The following is a 21,974-nucleotide window of genomic DNA, read 5'->3' as shown; positions in this document are numbered from 1 at the left end:
CAGGATTAGTGGGTTTTCATAACAATAAGTAAATAAAAGTTGGCAATGAAAAATATGTACAGATTGTTAATTAAAAGAATTAGATTCTGTCATATTTTGACAAAGAAAGGCAGGAACAGTAGAAAATATGAAAACTGCACCACAGAGAATAGTTCGATAGGACCAAGAAGAGTGGGGCTCTGGTATCACATGTGGTGCATCGGTTGGTGTGGTAATGTGGGCACTATAGGTAGTGTCTCCAGCAATTTGTATTTAGAAGTTTTTCGACGGCCAACATCTGTTACCCTTTACTCAGCCCTACACTCTTGCCACAGAGTGTACCCCGTTTTTTCCTATTAATCAGATTCCAGGCAAGTTAGGGTCTCATTCAACAGCAGTTCAGAGAAATTTTCTTTCTAGACCAAAACCAGCTGTGAAAGCAGAAATAAAAACAGGCAACCATGCTTTTATTCCTTGGTGTTGCCAGGCACATTGCTAAGTACTTTACCTACATTATTCAGTTGCTCTTCCTAAAGTCCTGTTCCCAGAAAACCACGACTCAGAAGTTACGTAACTGGCCTGCACAGTTGGGAAGTATCCAGGACCACTCTTAAGTTTAGAAACCCACTAGAAGGACACACAGAACTCAGAAAAGCAATGATACTCACAATTACAGTTGATTACAGCAAAAGGATACAGATTAAAATCAGCAAAGCAAAGAGATGCATAGGGCAGAATCCAGGGGACACCAGACCGAGCTTCCAGTTGTCCCTTCCCCGTGGAGTCATGTGGACAGAGCTCATACCTCCCAGCAAAACTGTGACGGTACACATGGAGTGTTGCCAATTAGGGAAGCCCACTCAGACCTGCTGTCCAGAGTTTTTATTGGGAGTTGGGTACATAGACCCACCTGACGGCCACCATGACTGACCTTAGCATCTAGCCCCTCCAGAGCTTGAGCTGTTATCTTGTGGCCCAAGGTCTCCATCATAAATCACATTGTTAGCACAGACTATCTGGTGTGGCCCTAGGTCCCCAGGTAAACACAGACGTTCTCATCAGGCAGGATATTCCAAGGTTAGCATTTACTTCCCAGGAGTGAAGGGCAAAGGTCCCAACCATTCTTTGAGCAGGATTTGTCCTTTATGGCACAGGCCTTAGATCAAATAGCTAATTAGTAGCTGAGATTTGAGCCCAAGTGTTCCGACCTCAAAGCCCAGGTGCTTAACACTTATGAAACAGCTCCTCTACCCTCCCCACCACCACCAAGAGTGCCGCCTCCTGTACGTACTTGTAAACTGAAAAAGAACCCATAAATATAGACAAGAAGTCTTACTAGTGTGTTACTAAACTTTTAACATGTGATGCAACACTGCATCGGGGGATTTAACTCTGCATACACTGAGACGATACAATGTGAAGATTCTCTTAACAGGAAGTTATATCATTCACTAGAAACGCAGTGCTATGTGTGGAAAAAAGCCTTGTTCTGCTGCGTGGCCAAAGGTGATACCATATCTGAAATAACATTTTCCTTCTTTTTGTAATTTGTTCTTTTTGCTCGAAATTTTTACCTTTTATATTTTTTTCAGGGAAATACAACGTGTACAAACGGTAAATGTGCAACTTTGATGAAGTTTTACAAATTTAAAACACCTGTGTAACCAGCAGCCAGACACGGAAACAGAAATTGCTAGTACCCTAGATCTTTTCCCTTCAATTTTAAAAGCATACCTCCTTTCTTCCTTCAGATCTTCGCTGAATTATACCTACTTTGGGAATAACCCTTTCCTGACTACACTGTGTAAAATGACAGTCCCTTCTGATCTTTCATTGTATTTCCCTTCCCCTTTTATTTTTCTCCATAGCACTATCTTCTATAGATACCTTACTAATTTCACTTATTTTATCTAAAATGTAAGCCTCACGAGAGCCATGATTTCTGTCTGTTTTGTTTCATTACTGGATCCCTAGGGCCTAGCATAGTGCCTGGCACATAGTGCATTCTCGGTGAACATATTTTAATACATATTCGTTGAATTAAAAAAAAGTTTTTCTAATTTATCCTAGTTTTTTTTTTTTAAGTTTGAAATGAAAGCAGTGACTCCCAGTAACCGTTCTAGCCATAATTTCAACGTTTTGCCACTCACAGATAAAACCAATGCTTACAGTAAGGAACATACTTTAAATCTACATCGTTCTTACAAGAGCAGGGAGAAAATTAAACTAAGCATATAACCAGCAACTAGCTACAAGTGAGAATTGAGGAGATGAATGCAAATTCTACATTTGCTGACCCGTCTTTACCCACTCCTTTACCATCATCCCTCTCAATATTTGGGCTCTTGAGCCAAACTTAGCTAACAGTGTACATATTTAATTAGCTGCTCTGTTTTAAACAGAATAAGATACTCTAAGCCTATAAGACACTGAATCAAATATTCATGCCACAATAACTACCTTGTATTTTTAATCCTTGAATTAAATAGTCATAAATCTCAAACATGAAACTCATATGGAGAATATAATTTATCAGTTTACTACTAATTTTGTGGATTTTGTACACCCTTTTCATCTTCCTATCTCTCTGACCAACCAGCATGTTGACATGTGCATAAAGTGTTTGATGCACAGGTGTTCCACGATCCAGAGGCTTTCCTTTCTATCATCAAGTTTTCTCAGGTCAAACATTAGTAGTAAAAGTAGAGGAACAATTATCTTATTTAATAAGCCTGCTAGTGTACCTATTTTTAATGCCTTTAAACTATAAAGTTTTATGTATACTTACATCTTTATGTTTGTCAGCATTGTCATATTTCTGATTAATAGGTGTAAGTTGTAGAAGTACTGTTCAGACATTTTACCGATTCATTTGTAACAACTTGCAAACTCTAACCTTTAAAATGTTAATTTTTTCTCCAAAACAAAAACTGCTTTCTGTTCCTTGAACATAGTCTTTGATTTGTGTGTGTGTTTTAGGAGGTGATCCCTCACATGGCTGAGGAGTATGGATTCCAATATGAACTAGTCCAGTACAGGTGGCCCCGGTGGCTTCATCAACAGACGGAAAAACAAAGGATTATTTGGGGTTATAAGATTCTTTTCCTTGATGTCCTTTTTCCTCTTGCGGTGGACAAAATCATTTTTGTTGATGCTGACCAGGTAATAAGATTAACTATTGTTTTTAAGAGTACTTAAGACTTTTTTACACTTCTGAGTATAGGGATGCAATTTATGTTGCCGCTTCTTATTACTGTCTTTGTTGCCACACTATGTAAACATAAGACATAATTTTGACATATAAGCAAAGTATCTTTTTTTTAAAAAAAAAAGTCAGCATTCCAGGGGAAAATCAAAGGTGTTGCCAGAAGTACCATTTATTCCTTAGGACGAGGCAGTTTTTTCCTCTGAAGTAGTAGTTTTTTGTTTTGCGGGGGGGGTTTGGTAATTAAAAATAAAAGAAATACTTATATTAGTCATAATAAAAGTAGCTATGTGAGTTCCTATGGATATGAGCTGAAATTTGTTTAAAGTGAACTATTTCTTCTTGCTGGAAAAGTTAGCAATTACACACACTCTCCTCTCATTTTTCCACCTTCGGCCACATTCTTTGGCAATTAGCCAATAACCAAATCCCATCATTCTGCCACTTAAAGAAAAGAGTCCTGAATTTGGCCAGAAAAAATTATGATCCTCAGCTTTCAAAATTTATATATCCAGAAGTTTTTATGACTTTTCCCCTTTTCTCCTTGCATGCCTTTGTAATCACTAATGGTAAAGAATATTTTTAAAATACACATAATTTCTCTTAAAAATTTAAAAAAATACACAGAATTTCTAAGAATGATAATATGTAAATATAAATATTACATAAATCAAATGCACAAGTTAGTATTTTTATTTAGGACCAAAAGTATATTTTCAAACCCTACTTTATAATTTACTAGTATTCTAAATTCTATTACTTTTGTATTATTTTTCAAATGGATAAATATGAATCGTTATAATTAAAAACTAAGAAAATAGGCAAAAGTGTAATGAAGTAAGCATTTCCAAACATACTAACATAAAATTTATTTTTCCTATTTTCCCCCAATATATACAATAATATTTTTCCAGCAGGCTAGAGTCTATTAAAAAATGAAACATACTAACATTATGACATTGAAGCCACTGAGAATAATTGAGATTTTTCTTTATGATTCAAACTAATATTTGCCAATATATAATAATGGAGATACATCATAGAAATCATTTTGAAGTATTACTCTATACCTTGAGAAGTTAAGAGCTATGTACTTGTATATTTAATTCCTTACCAAAATATATTTTGTTCAAAATACCTTGATTACAAATCAAAACCACAGTGAGATATCACCTCACACCTGTCAGAATGGCCATCATCAAAAAGAACACAAATAACAAACGTTGCCAGGGATGTGGAGGAAGGGGAGCCCTCCAGCACTGTTGGTGGGAGCGTCAACTGGTGCAGCCGCTGTGGGAGACAGTAGGGAGGCTCCTCAAAAAGCTAAAAATAGAACTAGCATGTGACCCAGCAATTCCAGTCCTGGGTATATATCCGAAAGAAACAAAAACACTAATTCAAAAACATACACGCACCCCAGTGTTCATAGCAGCATTATTTACAGTTACCAAGATATGGAAGCAACCCAAGTGTCCATCCGCAGATGAATGGATAAAGAAGATGTGAGGTGTGTGTGTATGTGTATAATGGAATACTACTCAGCCTAAAAAATAAAAGAAGAAAAAGAAAAAGAATAAAATGTTGCCATTTGGAGCAACATGGATGGACTTGGAGGGCATTATGCTAAGTGAAACAAGTCAGACAGAGAAAGACAAATACTGTATGATATCACTTATACGTGGCATCTAAAAAATACAACAAACTAGTGAATAAAACAAAAAAGAGGCAGACTCGTAGACAACAAACTGGTGGTTACCACTGGGAAGAGGGAAGGAGGGAGGGGCAATATAAGGGTAGGAGATTAAGAGATACAAACTATGAGGAATAAAATAAGCTACAAGGATATACTGTACAACACGAGGAATATAGCCAATATTTTACAATAGCTATAAATGGAGTATAACCTTTAAAATTGTGAGTCACTATATTGTACACCTGTAATATATACTACAGGTGTATATCAACTGTACTTTAATTTAGAAAAGAATATTAAAAAATACCTTGATTAAAAATGATGTAACAAGCTATTCTTATTAATGAGTAAGACCACTGTCATACAGACTAGGTATGTAAATTTTAGGCTTCTTTTAATCTGTAAGGGCAAAAGGAAAAAATAGAAATTTGGTAAACTGGTGCTACATGACAGAACTGTGGGGAAAACTCAGTTCTCTGTCTTTCTACAACAAGGTGATGATGATTTGAGATTCATATTACAGGGGCTTCTATTATTTTATAGTCTTCATCAGAGAAAGTATTCTAATTATTTAGGTTGTGAGACATGACCTAAAAGAACTCCGAGATTTTGATCTGGGTGGAGCTCCTTATGGGTATACTCCCTTCTGTGATAGCCGCACGGAAATGGATGGATATCGTTTCTGGAAGACGGGATACTGGGCATCACATCTTTTAAGAAGGAAATACCATATCAGGTAAGAAGAGTCATACTCTTACCTTTGAGTGAATAAATAACTTGTTGAATTACAATACTCAGTTTTCTTGGAAAATATACAATAATGGCAGCCCATTATCTAGTGCTTATTACATGCCAGTCACTCTTACAAGACTTTACATATATTAACTCATAAAATCTCTGTGACAACCTTTTGAGATATTGCTGTCATCTCTATTTTATAGATGTGGAAACCGAGGCATACAGCATTTGTGTACCTTGCCCAGGCTTATGCTGCTAGTACATAGCTGAGCCCGGAGTTAAACCCAAGTAGTATGGCTCAGCTGTATGTTCCTAACTACTATAGAAGATTTCACCTTGGTTTGTCACATAACAAAATGAAGGTTGTCTTCAAAACTGTTACTGTTTTGTAGGCCCATGAGTTTCAGGAGATCTTGGAAAAACTTAAGGTGACCTTAAGAGGATGTGGATCCTAACAGCGTCATATCAAACTTCAAACTCCTTGGAAACAGTGTTAGACATCAGGAGCAAATTATGAAAGGATTCATTATTATTAGACCCAGGGATATCTAACGTTAGTGCCAACACTGTAGATGATCACAACGTAGGCTCTCAAGGAGTCTTCGTTTCTTGCAGTGCCTTATACGTGGTGGATCTCAAGAAGTTCAGGAGAATCGCAGCAGGTGACAGGCTCCGGGGCCAGTACCAAACTCTCAGTCAAGATCCAAACAGTCTTTCAAACCTAGATCAGGTAAGTAAAATATTCATGGAATAATTTTCAATACATAGACAGACTGTTCTATCTCCCTGTTTATAGATGTCAAAATCTTGTATTTTTAGCCTCTTTCTTCCCTTTATGCAATTTTGTATTAGCTATCTTGACTTACATATTTTTTCACTTCAAGCCTAACATTTTCAGAATAGCGTTTGATCTTCACCTTTCCATGCTTAAACCTCTTCTTTCCACTATGTGCCCTATCTCACTTTGTTACCCTAAATTTTTCTTACTTGTTTCCATCATCATTTAAACATGTCTGTCTCCCTGCCTCCCTCCCTTTCTCCCATTTCTCTTTCTCTGTGATTTTTAAGATAAACTCCCTTCATCCTGTGCCTTCCCTGACTACTGCCTTACATTTTGTTTTTCTTCACAAATACTTTTTTTCTCAAATCCCATTATTTCCTCATTATTGTATCCTGCTCATTTCCTCATTTTAGCAATTTAAACAGAAGAAAAAGACCTTGTAGCCTCTTTATTATTATTCCTCTTTCCAGTGACTAAAGAATATAGGTTCTGGATTTCCCTGGTGGCACAGGGGTTAAGAATCCGCCTGCCAATGCAGGAGACACAGGGTCGGATCCCTGGTCCAGGAAGATCCCACGGAGCATCTAAGCCCGTGCACCACAACTACTGAGCCTGCGCTCTAGAGCCCGCGAGCCACAACTATTGGAGCCTGCTTGCATAGAGCCCGTGCTCCACAACAAGAGAAGCCACCGCAATGAGAAGCCCGTGTACCACAACGAAGAGTAGCCCCCGCTCTCTGCAACTAGAGAAAGCTCGCACGCAGCAACGAAGACCCAACGCAGCCAAAAATAAATAAGTAAATTAAGAATATAGGCTCTTGGGCTTCCCTGGTGGCGCAGTGGTTGAGAGTCTGCCTGCTGATGCAGAGGACACGGGTTCGTGCCCCGGTCCGGGAAGATCCCACATGTCGCAGAGTGGCTGGGCCCGTGAGCCATGGCCGTTGAGCCTGCGCGTCCGGAGCCTGTGCTCCGCAATGGGAGAGGCCACAACAGTGAGAGGCCCGCGTACTGCAAAAAAAAAAAAAAAAAAAAAAAAAGAATATAGGCTCTTACTAGAACCTTACATGTTTGTTAATTCAGGAAGTATCTGTTGAATACTTGCTATGTGTCAGATACTCTCCTAAGCCCTGGGACATCAGAAAACAAAACAGAGATCCTTAGCTCATGGTGCTTTCATTCTAGTGGGAAAATAACTAAATAAATTAATGAACAATATTTAAAGGTAATAAGTGCTTTAGAGAAAAAATAAAACACGAAAACATGATAGAGCTCAGAATGGTGAATAGGGGTTAGAGTTTGTTGTTGTAAGCCGAGCGGCCATACGTCTATACGCAGGTGACGTGCAGATGGAGGCTTAAGAGCTGAGCACGCAGGTATCTGTGAGAATCCCAAGCAGAGAGGATATCGAATGCAAAGGTCCCAAGGTGGGAGTGGGCCTTACATGTTTGAGGAATAGTACAGAGGGGAAAAATAGTCTGGCATAGGGAAGAGAGGTGACGGAGGGTCTAGATAATGTAGAAATTTGAGGCTGTTTGTTTAAAAATTGAGCAAATGGAATATTATAGGTCAAAATACTAATGACTGATTCAGGAGCACACTGATGAAGGACTGATTTAAAACAATCATTCTTGAAAGTTGAGAGAACTCCAAATATGTAGGTGTGCAAGTGCAAGGTAGCGTCTTTGCAATATTGCCAATTAGTAAAAAACAGACGTAGAGTCCTCAGTAGGCCCCAATAACATTCCAGATTTAAATTATGAATATCACATTTTTATAATTCTTAGTCATTTCCCCAGTGGATTATTCATAAGGAACCCTACTGGTTATCTTCATGTGGGTAACTAAGGAAAGGACCCATTTTTCAAGCAGACCAGCAAACATCTGAGGGACTCTCCCAGCGCTGCATCACCACATTTGGGGGCTGGTTGTCCTTCTTCGGACGCATCTAGCTACCATTCCCGCCAGTCCACTGATCAGTTCTCACTAAAGCCAAAGTGATATCTTCTTATCCAGTGAACACGTCTTGTTTCTTCTTATTTGCCTTTTTTGTGATGCGGGTGTTTTTGACCTCTCCTTTCTTGAAACTCCCTTGGCTTTCATAATATCCAATCTTCCTGGTTCTTCTCTGATGTCCGTGACTTTCCCAGCACAGTTTATTTGAGAACTACTCTTTTTCTACCTCTTATTTAAATGTTGCTATCCTCTTAAGTTTCTGCCCGTGGCCCACTTCTCATTCTGTACCCGCTCTATTGGCTTCTTACATACACTGGCTTTAATTTCCAGCTTTTCTACCAAGAATTCCCAAACCTTTATCTCGCTCTTCTCTCTCCTCTGAATGCCTAACTCATATGTTAAATCTACTGAAATAGACCCAGTAATGCCCAGAACTTTTCTGAAATTAAAGACAAAAACCCGAGCTATATTCCTCCTCCACTGTTCTTTACATCAGCAGCTACTGCTTAGCTGCCTGTTACAGGCTGGGTTATCCAGGAAACAAACTGACTCTAACGTGGAAATTAGCCTGCAGGAAGTTTATTAGGAAGTGCTCTGAGGACTAACAGCTGTTGGAGAAGGAAAGGAAGCCGAATTAGGTGAATTCTACAAATTCAGCCAAGGCCTCAGACAACCCCCACAGGGAGTTCTGGAGCTGAGATGGCCTTTCCCGGTTGTCACAGTTTGTCGAGGGGCCCAGGTCTTTATTCCTTCACCGAGATTCCCCTAACCTAGTGATACAACCCAGAACCTCCCAGAGTTATGGGGATAATAAGCGCAAGTTCCCCAGGAAGGTCACTGGGAGGGATAGGCAGGGTCACTTCTACTTTGCCCCTTGGACCCACGCCCTCGTCCTTAATCTTCTTTCTGGGCCCCTGACCCATCAACCAAGCCGTTCACCATTTCATATGAATTTATATGTATTTTAGCCTTAGGCTGCTTCTCTTCTGTATACAACGTGAATGATACGGTACAGCAGTTAAAACAGTTCTTAGAAAATTCATAGCACTAGGTACATATTAGAAAAGAAAAAGGCTCTCAACCTCAGCTTCTACCTAGAAACTAGAAAAAAAGAGCAAATTTGAAACCAAAGTATGTAGAAAAGAGAGAATAATTAAGGAGTGGAAATCAATGAAATGAAAAAAACGGAAAAATGGTATGTTTCCATAGATTTTCTTATGAACCAAAGCTGGTTCTTTGATAAAATTAAGAAAACATAAACCTCTAGCCAGACTGATCAGAAAAAAGATAAAAGACATAAATTACTAATATAGAAATGAGAGACATGACAGCACAGTATCTACAGATATTGAAAGAATAATGAGAAACTATTACAGACAACTTTATGGTAATAAATTCAACAACTTGGATGAAATGGACAAACTACTTAAAAGACACAAACTACCAAAATGCACTCAGAATGAAATGGATAACCTGAATAGCCCTATAACAATTGAAGAAATTAGTTTAAATCTCCAGGCCCAGATAGCTTCTAAATTCTACCAAACTTACGTGAATTCTACTCAACATTAAAGAAAGAAATAGTATCAATTCTACACAAGCTCTTCCAGAAAACTGACATCACATTACTTTTGCCATATTCTGTTGTTAGAAGGAAGTCACTAGGTCCAGCCACACTCCAGGAGGAATAATTGCACAAAAGAATGAATACTGGGAGGCACGGATCACCGGGAGCCGTATCAGAAACTGCCTACCACAAACCCAGATGTCTATCAAAACGAGATTGGACAGAAAGATTGTGGTATATTTACTCCACAGTAAAAAGGAATGAATTATTCATACATATAACATCGATGAATCTAAAAACCATTACGCTGATCTAAAGAAGCCAAGCCAAAACTATACATATCGCACGATTCTATTTATACAGAATTCTAGAAAATGCAAACCAGTCTACACGGACAAAAAGCAGTTCGTGTTTGCCCAGGAACTAACTGGCTTAGGTGAATGTAGAAAGGACAGGCAGGAAGGATTGCAAAAAGGCACAAGAAAACTTGAGAGTGGTGGATATACTCAATGAGCTTGATTGTGATCGTTGTGTCACAGGAATATTTGTATGTAAAACTTATCAGACTGTACCCTTTAAATAGGAACAGTGAATGGACTGGCATAAGGTTAGACATGTATAGATCAACGGTCTAGAACTGAGAGTCCAGAAATAAACCCATGCATCTATGGTCACTGGATTTTTGACAAGCATGCCAGGATAATTTAATGGAGAAAGAATAGCTTTTTCAGCAAAGGTGCCGGAACAACAGCATATCCACGTGTAAAGAATGGATTGGACCCCTTCCTAACACCATATATAAAAACGAACTCAAAATGGATCAAAGGCCTGAATGTAAGAGGGTCAAGTATAAAAATCCTAGAAAATATTGGTGTACATCTTTGTAACTTTGGATTAGGCAATGGTTTCTTAGATATGAAACAAAAAGTACCAGCAACTAAAGAAAAAATAGGACTGCATCAAAATTAAATACTTTGTGCATTAAAAGACACAAGAAAGTGAAAAGACAACCCACAGAATGGGAGAAAATATTTGCAAATCATATATCTGATAAGAGACTAGTATCCAGAACATATAAAGAACTCTTATAATTTAAAAACAAAAAGAGAACCAATTTTTTTTTTTTTTTTTTTTGCGGTACGCGGGCCTCTCACTGTTGTGGCCTCTCCCGTCGCAGAGCACAGGCTCCGGATGTGCAGCCTCAGCGGCCATGGCTCACAGGCCCAGCCGCTCCACGGCATGTGGGATCCTCCCGGACTGGGGCACGAACCCATGTCCCCTGCATCGGCAGGCAGACTCTCAACCACCGCGCCACCAGGGAAGCCCAAGAGAACCAATTTTTAAATGCTCAAAGGATTTTATTTTTGTTTTTGGGTGTGCTGGGTCTTCGTTGCTGCGTGCAGGCTTTCTCTAGTTGCGGCGAGCGGTGGCTTCTCTCGTTGCGGAGCACGGGCTCTAGGTGTGCAGGCTTCAGTAGTTGCAGCATGTGGGCTCAGTAGTTGTGGCACACGGGCTTAGTTGCTCTGCAGCACGTGGGATCTTCCTGGAGCAAGGGTCAAACCCATGTCCCCTGCATTGGCAGGCGGATTCTTATCCACTACACCTCCAAGGAAGTCCTGCTCAAAGGATTTAAAGAGATATTTTTCCAAAGAAGATGTACAAATGGCCCATAAATACGTGAAAAGATGCTCAGCATCACTGGTCATTAGGAACTTCAAGTCAAAACTACAATGAGATACCACATCATACTCAGTGGGATGGCTATAATAAAAAGGACAGTAAAAGCTCTGGCAAGGATATGGAGAATTTGGAACCATCATACACTGCTGATGGGAACATAAAATAGTATAGTGTAGTGTATGTGTCTGTGTGTTTCGCCAGCCATGTTTAGTTGTGTGGAGGCAGGTGCAGAGTTTGGATTTAACCAGGACTATAATTTTGCCAGGCGAGTACAACTAAATGCAAGAATGGTAAGACAACTGAGAATATATTCAAGGGATTAAATATAATGATTAACCATGGAAATTAAGGAAGGGGGGGAGTGAAGACATCAGGGGGTAAAGGACAGTGAAATAGTGGTAGGATCAGTTGATTGGAGGTCCCAGTGGGGGTCAAAAGGTATTGATATCTGAGTACTTGATGGAGTAAGCTGAAAATCAAGAGGTTGTCAGAGAGTGGGAGCATGAAACTGAAATTATAGAGGACTCGGCCAGGACATGGCCATGTGAGAACATGGCTGAGATAAGATGGCAGACCAGGTTGTTTAAGGATTTAAAGAATGGATTCCCAGGAAGAGGGTGTAACAGTTAACTAGCTTTTATTTTTTTTAATTAATAGACTATTTTTTTTAGAGCAGTGTTAGATTTACAGGAAAAAATTGAGCAGAAAATACAAAGAAGTCTCATATTTCTGGGCTCTCTATTCTGTTCCTTTGCTGTATTTGTCTGTTCTTCTGCCATTACCAATCTCTTAATTACTATAGAATTTATATGAAGCCTGCAAATTCAGTAGTATTGGTCCTCTGACTTTGTTATTCTTCTTCAACACTGTGCTGGCTATTCTGGGTCTTCTGCCTTTCATACAAACTTGAGAATGAGTTGGTTGATACCCACAAAATAATTTTCTGGGACTTTTATTGGGATTGCATTGAATCTATAAATTGAGTTGGGAAGAACTGACATCTTAACACTATCAAGTCTGTCTGTGAACATGAAATATCTCTCCATTTATATAGATGTTCCTGGATTTCTTTCATCAGACTTTTATAGTTTTCCTCATGTAGAGGAACGTATTTTGTTAGATTTTTTACCTAGGTTTATTTGGGGTTTTTTGTTTGTTTTGGGGGGTGGTGTTTGGTGCTAATGTAAATGATGGTGTGCTTTTAATTTCAAATTCCAATTGTTCGTTGCTGGTATATAGCAATTGACCTTTGTATGTTAACCTTGTATCCTGAAACCTTTCTATCATTGCTTATTAGTTCCAAGAGTTTTTTTTTTTTTTTTACTGATTCTTAGGATTTTCTGCATAAACAATCCTGTCATCCTCAAAGAAAGACAGTTTTATTGCTTCCTTTCCAATCTTTATACCATTTCTTTCTTTTTCCTGTCTTGCTGCATTGGCTAGAACTTCCAGTATGATGATTAATAGGAGTGTTGAGAGAAGAACCCTAAAATTATGAATCTTGGAACTTAGATGGGACAGCTAACACAAGTACTGCTGGTGCCCTCCGGGAGAGAGAGGAAACATGCCCTTTGCTCTGGAATGTAAACAAATATTCTCTGGGAAGGGCTCTGCAATCCCTGGCATATATAAGCAGGTATCTCTGGGAAAGGTGTCTTTAAATCTCTGCAGAGGTCTCTGTCTTTAACTTACTAGGCTCATTTGCCATTTACACATCCTTTTACCCAGGTGCCAGCGATCTTTGCTTAGAAAGCTCTGAGTGTGCAGAAATGTGAAAATATTTGTGGAGCACAGTTTGCTGATAGGGAAATGAAAAGTCACCTCAGAATCTGGAGAGTGCGGTGTTGACTACATAAACAGGAATAGCAGACACGGTATACGTGATTAATCCTGGTGTTTCGAGGCAGATAAGAGGTAGAGAGGGCGTGTGGAATGGGGGGTTTCTGGGCATCTCTCTCCACCTCGGATGCTGGGGGTGAAGCCCAGGGCAGGTGTGGTCTTTGTTCCAGTGCACAGGGTCATTCACGACACAAGACTGTTGGGTCAAATTAAGTATTTAAAGCTTCATAATACAGACACACCTGAGATTTGCATGTTTTTGTAGGATCTGTTTCTAATCTAAATGACATCTTCAACTTCTTTCACTCTGACCCTAATTTCTCTACCTCTATGTTTAAATCATTCGTCTTTTCTGTAGGATCTTCCCAACAATATGATTTACCAAGTTGCCATTAAGTCTCTTCCCCAAGACTGGTTGTGGTGTGAAACCTGGTGTGATGATGAATCCAAACAGAGAGCCAGAACAATCGACCTGGTGAGTGTTTGCATCTTCCTCTGTATGAGCAGATGCGGAAGTGTTCCAGTAGAAATACTTGCTGTGTTACAAACGGAATGGCACACATAGGGCACCCTGCTGCTCAGTCTGTTATTGACTGTTACATTTACCTAGGTTGGCAAGTAGAGGGCTGTGCTGGGGGCCCCCAAGACCACCCCCAGGTTTGATGATTCAATAAGAGGACTCACAGGACTCGGAATCATGGCTGTGAAGATATTACAGTGAGAGAACGCAAAGCAAAATCAGGAAAAGGCGCATGGGGTGAAGTCCAGAGCAAACCAGGTTCAAGCTTCCCAGAGCCCTCTCCCTGTGAAGTGACCCAGGAAAACCCTAATTCCTTACGCTACAAGAAGTACAACAACCCGTGTGAACGGTGGTCTATCAGGGCCGCTTACCAGAAACCCAATGCCCAGGATTCTTATTGGGGGCCTGGCCACGGCAAGCCCCCCTCTGCCTGGCACGTGCCAAGATTCCCAGCGTCCAGAAGGAAGGCAGGTGGTCACCGTAAACCACACGTTTGCACAGTTTAGGCACAGTGAGCCATTCTTAGACGGGAACGGTGGGAACACTCCTGAAACCCAAGTTCCCAGGTGCCAGCCAAGGGCCAGCCTTGCAAGCACGGGCCTAAGAGTAGTGGTCCCAGGCCTGCTGTGCTCGTTCTTTTCTGCACAAGGCCTTTCGAAAGAAGGGCCATGAGCTGGCTGAAATGTTTATGGATTAGCTGCCATCTTAACATGCCATCAGTTTAGTTGCCTTGCCAATAATTTTCCCAAATAGAGACAACCAAAATAACTCTGTCGACTGAAATTATCCTATACATGTCTATTTTTCTTCATTATTTTTGAGAAGTTTTTTTCTTAGATTTTCATTTTAAGCAGTTTTTGCTACACAGTTTAAATCTAGACCTGAAATATTTTAAACTAACTTAATTATCCAGCTGTCTAGACATTATATTCCAATACTGTATATTATCTTTAATAGTATAAGATATTATTCTTTTTCTGACCATATTGTTTTTATGTGCTAGAAGTATAGAATAATTGTTTACAAGATCTTCACTGAAGAACAGACTGTCAAAATGTTAGAACTCATAGTTTTGAACAAAATAAGACAGGGCAATAAAATATAGGGATGTTTCTCCAGATTATGTATAGAAAGGTATAGAAAGAAAGTAGCATGCCAAAATGTTAGACTGCAATCATAGGGGATAGAATGTAGCAGAAACACGATGGCATTGGTAAGAAGAAAGCGACGGAAATTTCTAAAGAGAGGTCAAGAACATTACCGAACATAACATAAAATGTTAAGGTTATGTTGTATAAGGTGGTGACTCAAATGTTAGTGACATAAGGTCTCCTTGGGCTCTTTAGTACTTAGATTCACATGAGCTGCTCTAACAAATGCCCATGTTTCCATGGTTTCACATACACCCAGGTTCAGACCTAAGTGGGTGTCCGATCAGTGAGCAGCTTCCCTGTACATCATGACTCAGGGACCAGTCTCCACCCATCGTGTGGCCTCTTCATCCTCTGGGGTCCTGTCATCATCTGTGTCCATCTGGAGCTGATCCATCCAGTATGGCAGCTACATGCCACATGCAGCCATAGAGCACTTAAAACGTTGCCGGCGTAAACTGAGACGTGCCGTAAGGTGTAAAACACATCAGATTTTGAAGACTCAGTACAATAAAAAGAATGTAAAAATATCTCATTACTAATTTTTATATTGATTACATTTTGACTGATAACATTTTGGAAATATTGGGTTAAACAAAATATAGTATTAAAACTTATTTCACCCGTTCCTTTTACATTTTTATATGTGGCTGCTAGAAAATGTGGAGCTGCGTGTGTGGCTTCCATCGTATTTCTATTGGATAGTGTTGATCTGGAGGGAAAAGAGAAAGGAGTGTGGAGAATACATCCTGATCCTGAAGGCCTTGGCCCCGTGGTAGGAATTGGTCGTGTGGCCACATCCAGTTGTAAGAGGAGCTAAGGATCGTCATTCCTTGATGGGCAGCCACTTCCTAGCAATAGGTCTACATAGAAGAAGGATCAGTGACATAAATTTTGGTGGACAACATCGTCTCTCCCACAGAAACATTTAAAATAAAAATGGAAGAACATGCTATTTTTGGTCATCTTCTTGGGGAAAAAGTTAACAAGAAAAATCCCAAGGAAATGGCCTAATGGAGAGGAAAAAGCATGATTCCTGGTATTGAAGGTGAGGACGAGAGTGTTTGTGAAGGTCATGATACTGTCTCAACTCCCTTTCAATCAAGGTTTCTCAGCTGGGGCATTATTTACATCTGGGACCAAGTAATTCCCTGTTGTGGAGGCGGACCTGTGCGCTGTACAGGAGGGTGTTTAGCAGCATCCCTGGCCTCTACCCACTAGGTGGCCATAGCCCGCCCCCCCCCCCCGCCCCCGCCATTACAACAATCAGAAATACCTCCAGGCCTGGCCACAGCTCCCCTGTGGGGCGTGGTCACCCCACTTAAGCACCGCTGATAGAGATTGTAGCGGGGTGGGGGTGGGGGGAATTGTAGAATACACTAAGGACAAACATAGTGTTTTTGTTTTAATAGTTTCTGACATAGTTAGAAAATAGCTCCATTGTCTTCTTCATAGAACACATTGCCTGTGAAATTAATTTCTACAAAGAAAATACTGTTTTCAAGTTACTTCAGAAATATATTACTTCAGAAAATATTCCACAATGCAATGAACTGAAAATGCTGGATGAGGAAGGGATTAAGACAGCAGGCCCGGGCTTCCCTGGTGGCGCAGTGGTTAAGAATCCACCTGCCAATGCAGGGGACACGGGTTCGAGCCCTGGTCCGGGAAGATCCCACATTGCCGCGGAGCAGCTAAGCCTGTGCGCCACAACTACTGAGCCCGCAAGTCACAACTACTGAGCCTGCACTCTAGAGCCCACGAGCCACAACTACTGAGCCCGCAAGCCACAACTACTAAAGCCCACATGCCTAGAGCCCGTGCTCTGCAACAAGAGAAACCACCATAATGAGAAGCCCACGCACTGCAACAAAAACCCAACGCAGCCATAAATAAATAAGACAACAGGCTCACGGTTCATAACTTAGCTCTCCCATACGGCACGAAGGATGAAGGGGAAAGCAAGTTGGGGCAACTATAAGAAAACGCCACGTAGAAGTGAGCTTCAGGACACATTCTTTGTTAAGGCTTCGTGAAGAGCAGACAGGATGCTTGTGTAACTCTGTAAAGTTTATGATCCTCCCATAGTCTCTCCTGTCTCAGTCAGTGGCATCTCCATTCTTTACGTTGCTCAAGCCAAAGACACTAGGATCATATTTGATGCCTCTCTCTTCTCACAATTCACATCCAGCCCATGAGCAAGTCTTGTCAGCGGTACCTTCAAATACATCCAGAGTCAGAACCTTCTTAAACTCCTCCTCTACTTTTTGCCTTTTAACCTTGATTTAATTTCCCAAGAAACTCTATAATAGGACCAACTGCTAATTAAAATTGATCAAATATTAGAGGAACTTTGTAGATGATCTTGTTTTAATTTCGTCCTTTGCAGATGAAAAACACTAAGATTCTGCCACTGCCCACACCCCCGCCGCCACACACACACACACACACACACACACACACACACACACACACAGAGTTTAGTGACTAGGTCTTACCAAACCAGTAAGTGTGGACCGTCCAAGTCTTACTACCAGTAAAAACTGGAACCATGAGGACTGAGGATCCAAGTCCATTGCTTTTCCACTGTGCCTATTAAGCGGGCTAGTTAAATATTTTTAAGGTGTGGAGATGTATGAGCTACTCTGAATTTCACAACTGTCAGTATTTTGACAAATGAGTTCCAGTTAACTGATTTTTAATATCATAACTGCTAATGAGAACAGAGGCATGTGAAAGAGGATGAATGCTTTTGCCAAAGAAACTCAAGACGTTTCTAAAGGCTGATAAATAGTCTTGTGTATGGAAAACATAAAGTATATAAACCCAGGTTTTAGTCTGAAGAAAAGGCAATCAAATATTTATTAATATAGTCTTCTGTGTTCTTTTACAGGATGGTCATATAATTGGGTGTTTTGTGCAAACATTTTACAGAATTGTTTGACAGACTTCTTATGAGCCATCAAAAAGTCTTTAAACAATTTTTGTTTAAAGTTCTGATTGAGGTGTTTGCATTAAATACTTACTGCTTACGTAAACTATGATTTGTCATTTCACTTGATCCTTTCTCTATTAAACTAATTCCGGTATTTCAAGTACTTAGTACCTAGGGCCCTGCTTTTTATAAAATGCATTTTGTTTGCTCTAGTGACATAGCAGTGTCCTCAAGTATTTCCTTTATGTTTCCTCGAACATGGTTTCTTTTATTAACAAACCTTTATTTAAACTTTCAGTGCAATAACCCCAAAACAAAAGAACCTAAACTAAAAGCTGCTGCCAGGATTGTCCCAGAGTGGGTGGAGTATGATACTGAGATACGACAACTATTAGATCACCTTGAAAACAAGAAGAAAAATGCAAGTAAGTTATTCTGCAGTGGTGTACGAACCACGTGTTGCATTAAGTGAAATTAGAATAGATTACAGACTCAGTTCTTGGTGAAGTTATCAAATGATTAGGTCAGAATTTCTTTACCAAAGTCCGTGACTTGATTACAAATTTCATTTTTATGTGGAATTAAGCTCGCAAATTTAAAACATGGATAGAGAATCTATTCCCCCATGGATATAGCTTCAGATCATCACATAGTCAGTGTAGTATTAACCTCCTGACATAATGTAGAGGTGAAAAAAGTAAAAGAAACACTTGTCTTTAAGACACACTGAATTTCCTAAATATGAAAATCCAAGCCCTGAAGTTTAATAAAAGCCTTACATAGCTAACTACAATATTACTTCCTGTCTCCTAAATTAATCTGGTACATGGTATAGGTTTCCCCATGAAAAGTTGGTTCCTGGATCTAGTAGCCTTGGTCATGACTAGAGGGTGATTTGGACTGATTTGTTTCCATTTCTTAGACTTAAAAAACTGAAAAAAAAAAAAAAGTAAAATAAAAAACTGAGGTTACCTTAGCATTTCATCATCACCCTACATAAATCCTCAACACCAATAAATGTGTGTGGGATATTCTTTTAAAGCTGATATTAACTTCTTGATTCCTTCATAATCACCTTTCCTGGTCGGTGCCTGTCTCTATTGTCCTTTGCTCTTTTTTAAAAGTAGTACTGAGCTTCTATTGTGTTCCAGTCAGTAGGTTAGAGACTTTCACAGGTTAGACTAGTTAATCCTCACAGTAATTCTTTCTAGTAGTTCAGAATATAATTCTTATTTTCCTCAGCTTTACTTTTTAGGGAGGCTGAAATGATTATATATAAAATTTCTCATATAAGCATGAAATTCTGTTGCATCTTGACTCTGTTTTCCTTCACAAAATCAGTGTGTGTTGTCTGAGAAGTTCAGTATTTAAAACACACCCAAGCATTTTTAATACTGTAGTATAAAGATGCCATTTCAATTCAGAAGAAGAAAGATTATTCTCTAAGTGGTATAACTGTTTTCAAGGGGAGAGAAGGAAAGAAGGCAAAAAAGAAAGGAATAAAGGAAAATTCACATAATTACCTCACAAGCAATTTTAAAGGTATAAAACACTAAGATGAAATGTTTCTCTTCTCAAACTGGAAAGAGTTAAAGGATTAATAATACCCAGCATTAGCAAGGGTATTGACAAGTAAGCACTCTCGTACCTACAGTAGCTGTATAAATTAAGGAAATTTTATAATATGCATAAATAATTAAAATATATGCCCTTTGACCCAGCAATTCACAAGAAACTTACATTTAAACGAGAAAAATTATGCATATATATACATGTTTGTTACAGCATTGTTTTTAATAATGAAACAATCTGTCCATCAATAGAGGATCGATTGCATAAACACTGATACATACAATGAAATATAATGTAGCCTTTCAAGAGAATTGAGACAGATTTGTGCTGACAGCAAATTTTTAAGTTAAAAAAATAGGTTATAGAGTAGTTATAATGTTATTGACCCACATCTTAATTAAAGAAAAACTGCATGTCTGTGTATATATGTTTTTGTATGGTTATATATATAAATAAGAGAGGTTTTACAAAAGAGATTTTTGGGTTTATTGCTTTTTTTTTTTTTTTTTTTTTTAACCGGTACGCGGGCCTCTCATTGTTGTGGCCTCTCCCGTTGCGGAGCACAGGCTCCGGACGCGCAGGCTCAGTGGCCATGGCTCACGGGCCCAGCCGCACCGCGGCATGTGGGATCTTCCCAGACTGGGGCATGAACCCATGTCCCCTGCATCGGCAGGCGGACTCTCAACCACTGCGCCACCAGGGAAGCCCAAACTGTTCTATTTTTAGCCTTCCACTTTTTAATCTTGGAATAAACACCAGGCTGTTTCTTTCTGCAATGCAGAAGAAGGAATGAGAGTGGAGAGCTGACGTGCACAGATTTTCCATACAGTCCTTCAGTTAATTGCTTCACTGGGTGATGTACTCCCCACCAGTGTTTTCTGTTAGGAGGCTTTCCCAGGCTTCTCTGTCAAGAAAATCAACTCATCATGTCAGCTGTGTATTCTGTTTTCCGCGTTTAGAAATTCGTTGATAACTCTGCTCCAGTGTTGTCTCATAACCACTTCTCCCATTGTCTTTATTGCTATTCCCTTTTATATTTATCTTTCCAGTGGAGTTTAGTGGAGGGATATAGTCTGCCATCTTGAATTATGGAACAGGATCCATTTTAAATGTATATTAATTAATTTCTGCCTGAAAATATCATTTTGAATTTTCAGTGTTCTTAAATCAGTATGCGACAGCTCAGTGATGCAGAAGGTGAGGAAACCATTTTGATCTCTAAGGGTCTTCGCTAGTACCGATTCTCACATTTGTACAGTATTTGTGTCTGTGTTTGAATGCTCTGTCCTCCCATCTTAGATGAGGACCATATACGTCTTCTGCTTTTTGTTGTCCCGTTACATTAATAACAGGATACTTTGTACGTGGTGAGTCATCTGTCGGTACTGTTCAAGGCCTCTATTGCCAGGCAGGGTGCTAGGTCCCGAAGATAACAAAGATAAATAAGGTGTGGTCCTTGTTCTCATAGAGTCATGGGACCTGGCTTCTAGGTGGGTAAAGAGGCAAGGAGTTATGATACAATGTAACAGATACCATAACATAGAAAGAGCTATTCTTATGGCACATAATGAAGCAAGTAGGTACTAAACTAACAAGAGGATCCTCAGGGGGCACCTATGCTTTTTATTATATTAATTCATACCTCAGTCAGGTTTAAGCTAATGTGATGTTTGAGATTTCAGGAGCTAAATAAACTTTCCTCCCCTACAGTTCTGACACATGATGAACTCTAGCACGGGCCTGTGTTAAGAAGATGAGAAAGTATGACGAGAAATCTGCCACCTGCTGGGGAAATGTGGAACTACTGCTAAGACTTCTGAAAGTTTCATTAAGGATCAGTGACATATTCTTCAATTTAAATTATTTAAAAATACATGTGTTTAATGTATTGAATAAGTTTAAGTTATATAAGCAATGGCCATTGAGTATTTAAAACTAGATTGTCCTCTTTCCCGATTGCTTAAAACAGTGTTTTCACCAGTTAAAGTGATAATTTTGCCAGATAACCACGTAGAAGAACGTATCTGACTAGCTGGTCCTCATGGGGAATTAGCAAACCATCTACATGTTTGGATATTCCAGCTCTATGTGCATCCATATTTCTTCATTCAAAAGATGCTTTTAAATTAGAGAAATCTATTTTGTGTTTTTTCTTCTGAGAAAGAAGGACTCATGGTTATCTCCGAATAATTTTTTTTTAAAGTAAGCCCATTTACACCTTAACTGTTGTTTTAAAATGGAAGTAGTGTCACAATGTAATTATTTTGTTTATTCTAAACCATATGATGTTTTAATCCTATGCAGTATTTGTATTTTTTTATGTTTCTAATTTTTATTTTATAAAACGATATTCATGGGCTTA

The 21,974-nt window shown here is 39.3% G+C and overlaps 1 protein-coding gene across 1 annotated transcript in view; it reads left to right on the top strand.

Moving 5' to 3' along the window:
• UGGT2 (UDP-glucose glycoprotein glucosyltransferase 2) overlaps positions 1-21,974 on the top strand; it is a 172,584-nt gene extending 150,610 nt beyond the window's left edge. Inside the window, exons 34-39 of the mRNA XM_032611137.1 lie at positions 2,959-3,141; positions 5,453-5,613; positions 6,231-6,345; positions 13,793-13,909; positions 18,339-18,465; positions 21,323-21,974. Of these exons, the coding sequence (XP_032467028.1) occupies positions 2,959-3,141; positions 5,453-5,613; positions 6,231-6,345; positions 13,793-13,909; positions 18,339-18,465; positions 21,323-21,345 (726 nt within the window). The 3' untranslated portion in view covers positions 21,346-21,974. The remainder of the gene's footprint in view (positions 1-2,958; positions 3,142-5,452; positions 5,614-6,230; positions 6,346-13,792; positions 13,910-18,338; positions 18,466-21,322) is intronic.

The sequence above is a fragment of the Phocoena sinus genome, chromosome 18 (genome assembly GCF_008692025.1).
Source record: "Phocoena sinus isolate mPhoSin1 chromosome 18, mPhoSin1.pri, whole genome shotgun sequence".
Taxonomy (NCBI): Eukaryota; Metazoa; Chordata; class Mammalia; order Artiodactyla; family Phocoenidae; genus Phocoena; species Phocoena sinus.
This window is presented reverse-complemented; position numbering and strand designations above follow the sequence as displayed.